The sequence below is a fragment of the Cucurbita pepo genome, chromosome 5 (genome assembly GCF_057944985.1).
Source record: "Cucurbita pepo subsp. pepo isolate OVF chromosome 5, ASM5794498v1, whole genome shotgun sequence".
Classification (NCBI taxonomy): domain Eukaryota; kingdom Viridiplantae; phylum Streptophyta; class Magnoliopsida; order Cucurbitales; family Cucurbitaceae; genus Cucurbita; species Cucurbita pepo.
Window position 1 is genome coordinate 14,087,287 of NC_141802.1, and position 16,002 is coordinate 14,103,288.

At 38.9% G+C, this 16,002-nt stretch overlaps 3 protein-coding genes across 4 annotated transcripts; 2 read left to right on the forward strand and 1 right to left on the reverse strand.

The window, feature by feature from the left end:
• The first annotated feature begins 1,749 nt into the window (after positions 1-1,749).
• LOC111794450 (receptor-like cytoplasmic kinase 176) lies at positions 1,750-4,704 on the forward strand. Its single transcript, XM_023676476.2, is given in 8 exon segments — positions 1,750-2,104; positions 2,244-2,337; positions 2,642-2,976; positions 3,158-3,293; positions 3,376-3,518; positions 3,663-3,786; positions 4,009-4,336; positions 4,338-4,704. Coding segments are annotated over 7 exon segments (1,215 nt in total). The 5' UTR covers positions 1,750-2,104; positions 2,244-2,285; the 3' UTR covers positions 4,435-4,704.
• A 154-nt stretch (positions 4,705-4,858) lies between these two features.
• LOC111794449 (putative serine/threonine-protein kinase PBL9) lies at positions 4,859-10,438 on the forward strand. The gene is made up of 9 exons (XM_087123980.1): positions 4,859-5,077; positions 5,568-7,274; positions 7,362-8,207; positions 8,372-8,465; positions 8,683-9,011; positions 9,134-9,269; positions 9,340-9,482; positions 9,581-9,704; positions 9,785-10,438. The coding sequence occupies exons 4-9, from the start codon at positions 8,414-8,416 to the stop codon at positions 10,216-10,218; spliced, it is 1,218 nt and encodes a 405-aa protein (XP_086980106.1). The 5' UTR covers positions 4,859-5,077; positions 5,568-7,274; positions 7,362-8,207; positions 8,372-8,413; the 3' UTR covers positions 10,219-10,438.
• A 1,194-nt stretch (positions 10,439-11,632) lies between these two features.
• LOC111794445 (serine/threonine-protein kinase PCRK1) lies at positions 11,633-15,525 on the reverse strand. Of its 2 annotated transcripts, XM_023676468.2 has the most exons (5): positions 14,848-15,525; positions 14,237-14,497; positions 13,926-14,048; positions 12,314-12,918; positions 11,633-12,193 (listed from the first exon to the last, which is right to left on the reverse strand). In XM_023676468.2, the coding sequence occupies exons 1-4, from the start codon at positions 15,253-15,255 to the stop codon at positions 12,334-12,336; spliced, it is 1,377 nt and encodes a 458-aa protein (XP_023532236.2). In that variant the 5' UTR covers positions 15,256-15,525; the 3' UTR covers positions 11,633-12,193; positions 12,314-12,333. The 2 variants fall into 2 exon arrangements, with proteins under 2 accessions (XP_023532236.2, XP_023532235.2); XM_023676467.2 differs by lacking the exon at positions 11,633-12,193 and having other exon boundaries at positions 12,272-12,918.
• Positions 15,526-16,002: the final 477 nt, after the last annotated feature.

Below are 16,002 nucleotides of genomic sequence, written 5' to 3' on the forward strand. Positions count from 1 at the left end.
ATATATTGAAGCTATGAAATGGCCTAGATTTGATGGATTTCTTCCCAACCCTCTCTACTGTCTCTCTGCTCTTCATCTCTTGGTTCTACTGCTCATCCAAGTGAACCCCTCGCTTCCGTAGCCCCGCCCATTCTCCGTTGTTACTCCGATCGCCACTTTGTTCTCAATTGTTTTCCACCCCTTTTGAAAGACAAGACAAGCTGCTACTTTGTTCTCAATTGTTTTCCACCCCTTTTGAAAGACAAGACAAGCTACTTTTAGCTAGGAGCCTCTTTTCTTTCTGCCTAACTGCTTGAAAACAAGGTTCGACTTGCCTAGATCCCACCTAGACCTATCAACTATTAGAACAGGGTAAACCTATGACTGACACCTGCCTTAAGAAGTTGATTATCTCCCGAAATAGACCATCCATGCACCGAAGTAGAATGACCTAACAATAAAGTCTAGTCAAGTCTAGTCAGACCTTTTCCTTTCTTTCACTCCCCAAAACACATCTCATCACCTAGGACACCATGAAGCGGGCTCGAAGGTTTTGGGTAATTTTTCGATCATTACTACCAAGTACAGGCAATGGGTATGTCTTATGAAGTACCGGGAATGACCAATTCTCAGGGACTAAAAATGACGTTTTTTTTTTTTTTTTTGTAAAATTAGGATTAAATCAAATACTAATTTTGAACCTCAAGAATCAAAAATACATTTTACCCATAGTTTTAACATGGTAGGAGAACAAACGGGTAGTGTTGCAACTAGCGTCTTCATCTCCTACTTCGCCCTCATTTCATTTTCTTTGATTTTTTTAATTAAATTTCTTCGAAATTTAAATGAGAATGTCTTACTAAGAATTTGAGTTTGGTTCCATGTGAAAAATTATTCTTCCATTATAATTTTTATTTCCTATTTTAATTATAAATAATCCTTTATAATTCCCTTTTCAATTAAAAAAATCCTTTGGAAAACAAAACAATTTTAATAAAATTTTAAATTAAAATTTTATTATTATTTTAAATTAACATATTTGTATATTTTAATTATTAATTTTGATTTAAGATAATTTTTTTAAAAAATGAATCCCAACGCCTACATCATGCAAATTTTAATTTTAAAGGTCGACTAATATGTCATTAAGAAAGTATTCCATCATTATGACAATTAATTAAAAAAAAAACTTATTATTAATAATTAATAATTAATAATTAATTTATGGCACGTCATTTAAAGAATATTCAGTTGCCTATTGAGGTCACTTTCGTCACTCGTTACGTTAATCATACAATATTAAATTAATAAGCTTCATAAACTATATAATAAAACCTAAATTCATTACCAAAAAAAAAAAAATAATAATAAAATTAAAAGAAAAAAAAAAAACCCTTAACCGTCACTCATGATTGGAGCCCCCAAAAAACTGTACGGACAAATTAATGGTGTAAATTTGTCTTCAAGTCATCAGATTCACCACCGCCATTTGACCTTTGTCTTTCAGCTGCTGCTTTCTCGCCGGCGAGGGGGCTTTTGAGCCGCCGACACAGTGCCGGTCCCTTCAATTCCTTATTCATCTGCTCTGCTCCATTAAAATGGGGGGTTTTCCGCCACTTGATTGGGATACACGTGTGGCCCATTGCTCGAAAACGAGCTCCAATGATCGAGGTGTTCCTGCGTGTTCAATCCAAACGATTGAAAAGTCAAAAAGAGTAATGGTTATCCAATCCCTTACTCTGCCAAATTTTTGTTTGCTCGCGTGTTGATTACTCGGTGCCGATTTGTCGCCAGCAATCTTGTTTTCTTTCCCCCATTTGTGATTCTTTGAAGAGGCCGAAATCGAACGTCTCTCAGTCTGCAATAGGAGCCTTTCGTGGGCTTATCCTCTTAGTGTGATGACAGAAAAGAGGGGACCAACATACTTGTCATTAATACGAACTTCCTGTCCGTCAGGGACTGTGCAACCCTTCTTCCCCATTTCTGTATTTTAGCCAATTGAAGTGGGAAAATTTAGCAGGAGCTTTTGGGTTTTGATTAATTCTATTGAATTCAGTCTTCTTCTGGTTTTCCTGCTAACGAAACAATTCTTGAAACGAGAATCTTAACTCTGATACACTGAAAGGTGGCTAGCTATTTGGGGTTCTTTTGGTTGTTTTCTTTTTTCTTTCTTTATATGGGTTTGCTGAGATTCTTCTTGGTTTCATTGGTAGAATATTGGTTTGAATCTTGTTCTCTTGTTCTTCCTCTTTTGTTGGTATCAGCTTGAAAGCTCTGAAAGTTGGAGAGTCCTTTGATTGCTTCTGATGGGCATCTGCTTGAGTACCAAACCTGTAGTAGAAATCGATGATGATACAGGTATAAGAAGGCCAGTTTTCCTTCTTTATGAAACTATGGTGGAAGTTTTTAGACTCTGTTCATCATTTTGAAGTTTTTTGAGATTTATTATTGATCTAACTGAACCTGTTCGCTTTCTCCAATGGAATAATGTCCTTTCTATGAAGTCCTGTTGAGCACTTTGATATTTGATCATGTTATGGGCACGAGTTCTTTCTTTGATTGAAATGAAGTAGTTGAGACATCTATTCATGTGCATTTATAAGCGTTTTGAGTCAAGTGAATGGCTATTAGTTCATTACTGGTCATGCATTTGTTTGTGCAGGGGTGAAGAATTGTAAAGCTGATAGTGATAGCAGTAATGGAATGGACAATGGTAGTGCAAGTAGCAAAATCTCATTGGCTTCAGTACTGCCTGCCCCTCGGAGTGAGGTCGAAATCTGGCAATCCTCCCATTTGAAGAGCTTCTCTTTTGCAGAGCTCAAAGAGGCAACAAGGAATTTCTGTCCTGTTAATGTTCTGGGAGAACCTGCTTCTGGTTCAGTTTTCAAGGGCTGGATTGATGAGCATTCTTTAACTGCTACCAAGCCCGGAACGGGATTGGCTATTGCAGTCAAAAGGCTTAACCAAGATAGTTTTCGAGGCGACGGGGAGTGGTTGGTGAGTTACCTCTTTGAGATGACTCGTTGTTGTACCAATTGTTTTCTTCTCCACATCGGTTTCCTTTAGCATTAGATGGATTATCTTAATTTAACCATCTGCTATGGTAGAATAGTTATTTGTTAAACAAATTTGTCATCTATGCTGCACAGATTCACTCATGTCATGCCTTCTTTTATAGGCTGAAGTGAATTTTCTTGGCCAACTTGTTCATTCTCACCTTGTGAAGTTGGTTGGCTATTGCATGGAGGACGAGCAACAACTAGTTGTGTATGAATTCATGCCTCGAGGAAGTTTGGACAACCATCTGTTCCTTCGTGAGTTTTCCTTATCTTTCGATGCGAGGCGTTAAGAACATTCGAAATATTCTGTGATTTGACACTCGAGTTGTCATTGCAGGCGGGTCCTATTTTCAACCGCTTTCTTGGGGCCTCCGTTTGAAGGTTGCACTTGGTGCTGCAAAAGGCCTCGCCTTTCTCCACAGTGATGAAAGAAAAGTGATCTACCGTGACTTAAGGACTTCAAATATTTTGCTTGATTCTGTGAGTCAATGGTGAAAATAAAAGCTTCTTTGTGCCTATGTTAAAAAGGGCATCATGGAACTGGGATCTAACTCCTAAAGTTAAATATTTACTTGTTCGAAAGATAGTCGTCGAGCCACTTGCTTCATTTTCTTTTATTTTCAGGACTACAATGCCAAACTCTATGATCTTGGATTTTCCAAAGGCACGGGAGCAACAGGCCGTAAAACCAATGTCTCTACCAGGATTTCGGGCACCTCATATGCAGCTCCGGAGTATCTTGCTGCAGGTAATATTCAACACAACCAGAAAACATTTCTGTCAGATGTCAAGGATCCTTGATTCTGCTTTCTTTTTCCTGATAAATAGCATTTCTGAATCATTACTAGTCTGAGAGACTTAAGCCTACTACGTTATAACACATCGAGTCAACTTAGTTTGTTGTATTCTTTCAACAAACAAAGGTTTATAGTATCTAACATTGATCACTTTGTCCTTTCACTCACTGTAGGTCAGGCAACCACTTCGAGTGATGTTTATAGTTTTGGAGTCATTCTATTGGAAATGTTGTCTGGAAGGAGAGCAATGTACAAGAATCGAACATTTAGAGAACACAATCTCATCGAGTGGGCGAAACCCTACCTTGCAAAGAAACGTAAGACTGCTCGAATAATCGATGACCGACTCGAAGGCCAATATTCATTGGATGCAGCCTATAAGTTATCTAGTCTGATATTGCAATGCCTGTCCGTTGAGCCCAAGTCTAGACCGAGCATGAATGAGGTTGTAAAAGAATTAGAACAGCTACAAGACTCCATATCCACTACGATCAATACAACACCAAAACCGCATGGCTCGTAGGCATAGTGCTGATGATGCCAATACTCTTCCTAGTGCTCATGCACAACCTTCGACTCCTGTTTCCCCTGTTTATTAGCAGATGCAGGTGATTGTTTACAACAGATCTTAGGAAAATGGCAGATACATATTATGGTTGAATGATTATACTTCTCTTGCTATTACCATCTCTTCATCTCAGCAATACTTGGTCAGTTTGTATATAGAAAGAATGGTTCATTTTAAATTTTTTTGTTTGATTATCAAAGATACGATACTCGGGAAGAATCTGATTATATGTCTAAGTTTAAACTCAGTTTACCTTTTGGCTTGAAGTTATGCAATTGCGAGCCTCATGTTGCTTCTGAAATGGAAGAGCATTCTCTTTCATGTATTTCTTTGTTGTGTTATGTTGGTGCCATTTGAAATAAAAGAACGAAATTGTGAGCTACATTGAAATTGCTTGAAGCGGGTTTATGGGGGCATTTGATATGTTGGGGTTGGCATGAAAAGTCCGAGAATATGGGGTGCTGCCTGTTTGGTGTGCACATGAATGAGTATTATGTCTGGCAATGAAGGGTATAGTGTTATGTCTTGGAATGTTTAATGGAAATCGAATCGAGAGAATTGAGAGAACACCGAAGGAAGAATCGGTTGTGTATGCCTTCAGGAAGAATCGAGGCGACACATGTCACTCCATCAATCGCCAAAGGAAGCTTGAGAGGAACAAGCGCACACTCGAGGTAGCTATCTTCATCTCCCTCTATAAACTCCCTTTTCATTTCCAGTTTTCTTGGATGTCATGAATTCTAATCTGTATCACAGTAGAGTTGGCTGTACTGAGTAGTTTTTCGTATGTCTATAAGGATGTAAACAAGAGCAGGACACTGGAAAATAGTAATTCCAAGTAATTGCTTAAATCATATAGAAGCTGAAAAGTTGCACAAACAGTGAATTTGGATGCAATGTCTTCTTGATTAATCTGTTTCTTAGTGTAATATTATCTGCCTTAAAGTTTATTCTCTTTGTTTGTATTGATGAGTCACTGTGATGTAGCCATACCAGACCTGCTTCATAAGCAAGAATTGCCTTGTCCCTTGAGAATTGCGTGCAACTTCTAAATTATGAACTTGCTTTAGTAGATAGTAGGACCCCTTTTGTTAACTTGGACAAGTCGCTAGAAAAAGCACGAGAAAGAAATGTATAATTAAGGTTGTTCTCTGTTCTTGGCAGGTTATGGAATGAGTGATCAGGGAGAGTTGCTCTTCAACAATCTTGTGATCACATCTTTAGATAAGGGAGCAATAAGAGTGCCCTTGCATATTTCTACATATAACATTCTTATGAAAGTAGAAGCCAATGAACACAATATTGAAGGTTGATGATGATATTTGGTGGCATGAAACGAGCTAAAGTGGAACCAAATGAGGTGCCTTGCTGCACTGTAGTTGAAGCTTTTGCTGAGGCTATGGAAAAAGCTACCACTGGAAATAGGCTCATTAAAAAGGCAACAGAGACCTTTAAATGGGTGAACCAAACGCAATAATGGTTATGAAGCAAATGGGTTGACCCGAGCTTTTGCCCACTGAATCCAAATTCGAACCGAACAGATTTGGTTCCAGGAAAATAACCCAGCCAACCCTTATGATTCAGGTTGGGTTGGTCCGAATTTTTGGATTTTTGGGTTCAATGTACACCCTACGATAACCTTTTGAATTCTAGCTTAGGTTGCTTGAAAGCTAGCTTGGTGGAAGACGCCATGAAAATACTAGAGATGGGATCAAATATAGCAATCAGCAGCAAGAGAGTTAGAAAGTCAACTCCATGGCTGGAAACCACTCTTTCAATGATTGAAGTTTTGGCAGAGAGGCGATGTTGAAAATACTGAAAAGTTATTCAAAGAACTCAAGGAAGCAAAGTATACAAGTACACATTTGTTTACAATACTTTGATCAAGACTTAGGTGTGAGATTCCACATCGGTTGGAGATGAGAACGAAACATTCCTTATAAGAGTGCGGAAACCTCTTCCTAACATATGCTTTTTAAAATCTTGAGGTTGACAGCGATACGTAACGGGCTAAAACGGACAAAATCTATTAGTGGTGGGCTTGGACTATTACAAATGGTATCAGAGCTAGACACCAAGCAGTGTGCCAGTGAGGATGTTGGGCCCCCAAAGGGGAGGGTGGATTATAAGATTTCACATTTGTTGAAGAGGAAAACGAAGCATTCCTTATAAGGATATAGAAACCTCTCCCTAGTAGACGCGTTTTAAAACCGTGAGGCTAACGACAATACGTAACGGGCTAAGTGGACAATATCTGCCAGGTGAAGGTCAAGATTCATAATCGAGAGGATGATCATAGGATGATCCAAATCTTTCTGAGCAGTTTCAAAGTCAAAAGAGTTTGAACAGATCATACCTAAGTTTTAATATTCAATGAGAAACAAACCAAGTCAGCGACTCATGAATGTTATCAATGATCCATCCTTTACCTCTGCTAGATTCTCATTACTCTGTCGGGCATCAGCAGTCTTCTCCCTAGCAGATAAGCCGTGGGTACCTCTTGGCCACTTGACTGACATGAATGCTTGACTTATCTGCAGCAACCAGGCCCACAAAATTTAGACTTCCCAAGTCCAAGAGTGAAGTCAAATCTCAAAAGTAAGCATCCATGTCCATGTTTTGGAGTGTTTGGTTTCTGGATTTTGCAAACCCTGAGAAGAACAAAGGACAACCCATTTCACTCCACACAAAGCTTCTCTGTTTCCTTCTGCTGTAATTTTCAAATCATCACATCCTCAAAATGAAGATCTTTCTCCTTTTCAAACTGGGTCATCATATTTAAGCTTCACAAAACCAGAGACCACAAAATGAAGTACAATACGCAGCATTTACATACGATCACAAGAAAAAAACCTATGAAGACAGGGACAGGTATTATATTTACTGTTGAAGAGAGATTTTTAGTCAGCTTTTTTTCTTGTCTTTACTCTTAAAGGAAACTTTGATTCATGAGTGTAGGACATCCCAAGAGAGATTGAATGAAGATATCCCAGCCAAGGCCCCTTCTCGTGAATGTATTTGCAAAAGATGGTTGGTCAGGGAAGGAAGGGCCTCGAAAAGGGAAGAAGAAGAGCAATAAAGTGAGCCATTAGCAGACAGGTTGGCCCCTTCCCGTGACATTATTTCCTCAACTTGGTTGAAAAAAGAGATTTTTTTATGTATAAGAACGGTACAGTGCATGTTCTTTGGTATCTTTTATCTACCATGGATTGACTTAATGGTCAATAGTTTACATCCTAGTCAGTGCCTCATCCTTATGAATTAAATATTTCATACGTTATTTTCACATAACTTTTCATTTCAGAAGCCAACAAATACGTAGAAAAGTCCAGAAGAGGAAACAAAGCCATGGAAAATTAGTTTAATTCACAATTTGGTTGGCCTGAAAACTTTGAATTAAATACAAAAGAAAGAGAAGTCAGCAACCGACTGTAGCTTTTGGATTATTGGAAGGGCAGGTTGACAAGTGTAAACAGGGAGGAGAAGACCAAAAAAAATTTGATGGGTCACGAGGATGAATCATGATATAGGTGAAAAGGGGTCGGGAAAGCTTTATTGAATTAGATTTTTGAGTTTCCATTGAAGGGAGCAAATAGAAAGCTTCCAAAGCTGTAAGCCGAGCCTTTCACATGCTTTGCTTCCTTGGCTTGAGAGTGTAAAAAGAAACAGGGACCAGTCGGCCATTAATGCAGAGCTCCCCCCATCTCAAATCTTCCTTCCATTGAACCTTCTGAGAGTATTGGGAAAACAGAGCAATACTCTGTTTCAGACCTTGTTTCTTTTTGCTGATACGAGAAGAAAAATGTGAGTTTCTTCATTTTTTGTTCATTTCTGCATATGGGTTTGGCTTCTTTTATCTTGTCTCCTCATGTATTGCTGAAGATTTGACACCCATAGATGAAATCTTGTAGAGCATTGATTTCTTATTTAGTTCTCTTCTTCTTCCTCTTTTTGATTGTTCTTTACAGTGCTAAAGCTCTGAAAGTTGTGGTGTTTCTTTGCTTCTTATAATGGGTGTCTGCTTAAGTACCAGAATCAAAGCTGAAAACTCATGTAATACAGGTACTACTACGCTTCCTTCTTGTCTAGTTGATGTTTGTAGAGTTTTAAATTTATCTTGTGAACATTGAGAAACGGATCATATGATTGAATTCCCAGCAACAAGATCTTTGCTTTAACTGAAAATATAAACGAATGAGCTCTGCAAATGCTCATATGAGGGTCTTGATTCGATTATAGAATTGCTAGTTTGTTAGAGGTCATGCATTGAATTGTGCAGGGGTGAACTCTAATGCTGTGAGTACTGATGGAAACGATATCGGTAGTAGTATAACGAGCAAGATCTCGTTGTCGTCGATGCCACCGACTCCACGAACTGAAGGCGAAATCTTGCAGTCCTCCAATTTGAAGAGCTTCAGCTTCGCCGAGCTTAAGGTAGCGACGAGGAACTTTCGACCGGATAGTGTGGTTGGAGAAGGAGGTTTTGGTTCAGTTTTCAAAGGTTGGATTGATGAGCATTCCTTTGCTGCTGCCAAGCCTGGCACAGGAATGGTTATTGCAGTCAAAAGGCTTAACCATGATGGTTTCCAAGGTCATAGAGAGTGGTTGGTGAGTTATTCTCCTCCAAACCACACGCAGAGATGGCTCATTCTAGCATATATCTTTTGGTCAGTTTATGCTGTGAAGATCTCGACTTATCGACTTATCTCGTGTTTTCTTTCTTCGTATAGGCCGAAGTGAATTTTCTAGGCCAACTTTCTCATTGTCACCTTGTGAGGTTGGTTGGCTACTGCTTAGAAGACGAGCATCGTTTGCTCGTTTACGAATTCATGCCTCGAGGGAGCTTGGAAAATCATTTGTTTCGAAGTGAGTTTTTCGTATCAGATACCCTTTGAGATTCCCATTAGAACTTCATGACAATTGCCTAATGTTGCAGGGGGATCCTATTTTCAACCTCTTTCATGGAGCCTGCGCTTGAAGGTTGCACTTGGTGCTGCAAAAGGGCTTGCCTTTCTCCACGGTGATGACCGAAAAGTGATCTACCGCGACTTCAAGACATCGAACATCTTGCTCGACTCGGTAAGTAATCGGTATAAACAAGCCTTTTCTGGTCTGTCATATGAATGTCAAGCAAGTAGAAGATAGCCTTAATAAGCTTCATTTTCTTCTGCATTTAGAAATACAATGCCAAACTCTCTGATTTTGGGTTGGCTAAAGACGGGCCAACGGGCGATAAAAGCCACGTCTCGACTCGGGTGATGGGTACCTATGGATATGCAGCCCCGGAATATCTAGCCACAGGTATCGACATTATTTTTTACTCGTGTTGCATTGTTTCATCTCTTACCCTGATTGTCACTTTGCTTTTTCACTCTCTCTAGGTCATCTAACTACTTGGAGTGATGTCTATAGCTTCGGAGTTGTCCTACTAGAAATACTATCTGGAAGAAGAGCAATAGACAAGAATCGACCGGCTAGAGAACACAATCTTGTTGAATGGGCAAAACCTTACCTTGCAAACAAACGCAAGATTTTTCGAATAATTGACAGTCGTCTCGAGGGCCAATATTCATTGGATGGAGCCTACAAAGCATCTACCTTAGCTTTACGATGCCTATCCATTCAACCCAAACTTAGACCAAACATGAATGATATTGTAAAAGACCTCGAGCATCTACAAGATTCCACACTCCCTACCAGCAACAGGAACTCAACCAATAATCGTCGTGCTCGTAGGCATAGCGCCGATGATTCCCATAAGCCAAATAGCGTTCAAGCATACCCCCGACCTTCTGTTTCAACACTCCACACATAAGATGGTGATCAAGTAACTATATTGAGAAAGGTTCGTAACAAAATCGAAGAATTTAGCACATGCATTCCAATCTACAGGAACTGTACAGTTTTTTTTTAGTAATTCCTCCTGTGGTGATTCTTAGATTGGTTTGTACTTCGTTTCGAATTCTAATTATTAAAGTGATTTCTAGAGAAAGCTACTGAATCTAAATAAAAAAACGAAAGTCGTTTCAAATTCTCGTCGTTTCGTTGCACGGTTGAGATCGAACCATAACGAAATTTATCTCATTTTTAGAACTAAGTTATATAACATGTCACATTCATAAAAAACCATGATTTTTTATGAAGATTTCAACATATTAATGTGGCTGATAAGCACAAGAATGGGGTAAGAGCTTATACTATTTTGAGGCCAACATTAATATTCATTAGATTTTTAAACATATTATAACCACAAATAATTTATAAGGTTGGATATTTTGATTCCTTATATGTGATAAGCTACAACAATAAGACAAAACAACCATTAAATTTAATTTTAATATTTGATATTTGATATTTGACCAAAAAATAGACATCCACTATACAAATGGGTGGACATAATTTATTTTTATTTTATAATTTATAATTAATTATTAAATAAATTGATGTGATTTTGCTATTTTGGAATCTACCCCTTACTGATATGACATAATAAGAATGTGTATCACAAATAATTTAGATTAAAGTATTTGCTTTTTATAAATAAGTGATATGACATCAACTTTAAAATGTCACATCAATCAGCATGTGATAAATATATATAATATAATATATAGTTTGAATTTCCATTTTATATTTATTTAATTTTATATGGAAGGGATTTTAAATTTTGTATTTAGTTAATTTGGAATTTAATTGAATTTATATGGTTAGATTAATAAAAATGTCATTCAACTTTATAATATCTTGAAACTATTAACACTTTAATTCAAATTTAAAAAAAAAAACATTCTAAAAATAATAACTTTCAAAAGTATTAATACTAATAAAATTTTAAAAGTAATTCTAACAAATTTGAAAATAATTTATGAAGTGTAGAGATAGACAGTTTTCGTTCATATATGGATGGTAAGAATTTTTTTAAACTTCTTTTTATAAAGATGAAGGGGTTAATATCACTTTTTAGAATTCAATAAATATTTTTTAAATTTAGTGCCGTAGGAATATTTTTTTATAGGTATATTTGAGAGTCATCGGCTTCATGTAAGTCCACTAAGACCCACATGGACCAGATGAACAAAAGGCTCCTAGTGATACCTCTAACAATCGAGGTAATAAGATACACGTTATGGATAATAAACTTTGACATAACTTTACAAAAATAAGAAATTGTGAAAATACTAAATTTAAAAAAATATATATATATATCAAGGCAAGATATTTAAAGAATTCATAGCTCACATTAAATCTATTTTCTTCACCTACAATCATATCCTTAACTCTCTCCACCTACTTGCTCCACCCAGAAGTTCTCTAGACATTGATCATGACTTACATCAACTCGAAATATAAGAGTTTGGGATGGATTTTTGTTAGAACTCAATCCGGTTCAAGTTGGGTAGAGTTCAGTATGTAAAGGATCATGTCAACCGGACCCAACTAGATTACATACAAATAAAAGAAGAGAAGGAGTTGGGCCCAAGCTCAAGCCCAACCCACGTTGAGTTTACCATCATTAGATCCCACATCGCACGTGTCCTCCTCGCACGACGCATACCTCAGTCCTCTGCGAGTGCATAAAAATTCAGTCGAGATTAGTACATCTTTCAAGTTCCTACTCAAGTACCTTTCTCACTAGTCGCTACTCAGTACAACACAATACAGTCCTCGCATAATACAGTCGATGACTCCACACCCACATCCTCCTAGCATAGTCGCTCTCTTCGGTTAACGCCTCTTCCTCGCTAGTTGCCACTCAGTTGTTCTTCGTTCCTTCCTTCCACAGTCACTCTCTTTGGAGTTCGTGAGAATATAATCACATAAAAGGCAAGAAATTTGAATGAATGTAACAATGAAGGGATTTTTAGAGGTATGGCAAAAACAGAGAAAATGGAGGGCTGTTATGCAATTACCAAAGAATAAGCAAAGCTTGTCACCAAGTTCTCACCAACCCAGGTGTCCAATTTCTCCAATTTAACTTCCCAAAAGATTTGTTTCTCAAGCTCACCATATCTTTAAAATCAAAAACTTTCCTTAGATGACTATTTCTATGCCTTGTACTACTACTAGTAGTAGTAGCAGCCTCGACTTCGGCCTCCTCCACAGTTTCTTCCTTCGTTTCGACGATGTTGTCACTCGGTTGAGGAAATGTTTCATCTTGACATGATTCACTGATGATGTTTCCAAGAATGTCGACAACCTCACTCATTTTTGGGCGATTTTTAGGCTGCTTCATCAGGCATTTGTTAGCCAGTGATGCAAGTTTCTGTGCTGACTTAATGTCACATTCTCCTTCGAGCCGTGGATCGATAATAAGATGGAACTTCTTAGGGTCAGACACATATGGTTTAACCCATTCCAAAAGCTTCTGCTCATTGCGAGGTAGGTTTCTCTCCACGGCTCGTCTTCCTGTAATGAGTTCGTAGAGAACAACACCGAAGCTCCACACGTCGCTCTTTGCAGTCAACCTGCCAGTTTGGACATACTCTGGAGCAGCATAGCCTACTGTACCCACAACCTTGAAAGACAAATACATTGTTATCAGAAGGAAACATCTTCTGTGTTTCAGAGGAAATAGCTTTAAAGCAATATTGTAAGATATGCCCAAGAGTGCAGCAAGAATATGATTAGTTGATCTTGCAAAATAACCTACTAAAAGGGATAACTATATATGAGATCCCACATTGGTTGGGGAGGAGAACGAAACACTCTTTATAAGGATGTAGAAACCTCTCCCTAGCAGACACGTTTTAAAAACTTTGAGGGGAAGCCCGAAAGGGAAAACCCAAAGAGGACAATATCTACTTGCGGTAGGCTTGAGCCGTTACAAATGGTATTAGAGCCAACAACCGGGCGGTGTACCAGCGAGGACGGTGAGGGGGGTGGACACCAGGTAGTGTGCCAACGAGGACGTTGGGCCCCGAATAGTGTGGATTGTGAGATCTCACATAGGTTGGGGAGGAGAACGAATCATTTTTTATAAGGATGTGAAAACCTCTCCCTAACATACGCGTTTTAAAAACTTTGAGGGAAAGCCCAAAGAGGACAATATCTACTAGCGGTGGGCTTGGACCGTTAAAAATGGTATCAGAGGCAGACACTGGGCAATGTGTCAGCGAGGACGCTGAGCCCTGAAGGGGGGTGGACACCAGGCAGTGTGCCAGCGAGGACATTGGGCCATGAAGGGGGGGTGGAATGTAAGATCGCACATCGGTTGGGGAGGTGAACGAAGCATTCTTTATAAAGATGTGAAAACTTCTCCCTAGCAGACACATTTTAAAAACCTTGAGGGAAAGTCCTAAAGCGAAATCCCAAAAAAAGACAATAATCCCAAAAAAAGACAATATCAGTTAGCAGTACGTTTGTGTCAACCAGTTTCCAAGAACAGCACTAATTAAGAACTTCATGGAGACGTAATTCGCAGTGTTCTTGAAGATTGTGAAAAATGATTTTAGTATTTCTCAGTATTTCCAAAAGTTATGATAAGTTCAGTTGCAAGAATCAGGATAAGAAGGTTAAACATACCGATGTTGACACATGACTGATTCCTTCCGGAGGACCCTGTCTGGCAAGTCCAAAATCCGAAAGCTTCGCATTAAATTCTTCATCTAGCAGGATATTTGATGCTTTTAAGTCGCGGAAAATTAGCTGCATCGAACAGAAGTAGATCCAAATCACTTAAATACAACAAAAGCCACAAGCAACTATCAAACACATGCTCTCCCACAAGACACAAAATCTGTATTTACTTCACATGGCAGGAGAAGATAAAATCTGAAACATCATGGCAAAGTAGATTGTCTATTTCAGGGAACAGGCAGAACATGATTTTGTACCTGAAAATCCATTTCTTCATGTAGATATGCAAGACCACGAGCTGCATCCTGAGCAATTTTAAGCCTTGCCAACCATGACAATGGTGAAGATACTCGAACCAATAGATGATCCTCCAAGCTCCTCTTGCGCATAAGCTCATAAACCAAAAGCCTTTGCATTCCCCTTTCATCATCTTCTGCACAGTATCCAACTAATTTCACAAGATTTGGATGTTTCACCACACCTAAAAAGTTCACCTCGTTGATCCACTCTTTGTGCCCCTGAGTACTAGAATTTGTTTGAAAATTCGATCAGATTTGACTTGAAGGCACTTGTAAAACCATGAACAAGTATAATCCGGTTGAATCATTCCCAATTTGGGGGGTTTTATTGGAAAATTATACAGGATTGTCACAGTGATCGAACATCAGGACAAATCAAATAAAACAAAACCACCGAATATTCAAAACAAAAAGTAATACAACGAATTCGAACATTGCGTTTCAAGAATTTACAAGATTGAGGGGAAGCAATCAAGTTCAAGATACTAAACACCAGAGAATGCGAAGTTGTGATCATTCAATAACATTCATGAACACTAAGAAGAAGAAAAAGAAATAGAAGGCCATGCCTGGAAGCCGTTGCGATTGAGCTGTTTAACAGCAACCTCCATTTTCAAATCAGACTTGGAATTGGAGCCACCATTATCATCACCAGAAGCCCTAACAACTCCTTTAAACACACAACCAAAACCTCCTTCCCCAATCAACAATGCCCTACTAAACCCTCGCGTGGCTGATCTCAACTCGGAAAAGGAAAAAACGCGCAGATCATTCCCTCTCCGGTGAGTCAAAAACTCATCGAACCCAATCGAGTCGGAAACATCCCTAGAAAAGTCAGAATCGAACTCGGACCGCCTGGTATCAAAAGTGCTAGAAGCCATACTTAGCGAACGAGCCCAGGAGACCTTGGAGACTCTAGAAACGACAGCGTCTTCATCATCCCTTCTCTCGCCATTGGTGAAGTGGAAGCACTTCATTGCTTCAAAACGAGTCGTGGAGTTGCAGAATCGGAATGTTGGAAGAGAAAAAAGGGTAGAGGAAGAAGACGATCAAGTCAAATGAGAGGGGAGAAGAAGAAATGAAAACCAAGTGGGGATTGGTTGAGCGTTTACATTTGAAAAATGGAAGAGCGTTAGGTAATGGAGCAAAGAAAACAAAGACCCATTTCCTTTTGGCCCATAGTTGTTATAGAGAGAGAAAGAGAGAGTCAGAGGATCACGAGGGGTTGCACACCGAGACGCAGACGCTGAAGTCCAAAACTGGATCAGGTAGCTCACTTGGAAGGAGGGTCCCTACCGTTAGTTAAGTTAAGGGTACCACTTGGAAATTAGGATTTCACTAAGGGTAGCAATGTAATTTAACCCTTTCGTCTGCGTTACGATCATGCTTGTCTAGGGCGTGTTGCTTATGGCTGTATGCCCACCGTTAGTTAAGGGTCTCACTTGGAAATTAAGATTGTTGGATGATGGAAGTCCCACATCGACTAATTTAGGGAATGATCATGGGTTTATAAGTGAGGAATACTAACTCCATTGGTATGAGCCCTTTTGGGTAACCCAAAGCAAAGCCATGAGAGCTTATGCTCAAAGTGGACAATATCATACCATTGTGGAGAGTCGTGTTCGTCTAACATGGTATCAGAGCCATGCCCTAAACTTAGTCGTGTTCGTCTAACATGTTAGATTGAATGGCACGATGACCTATATGGGTCACGACCTCATGTA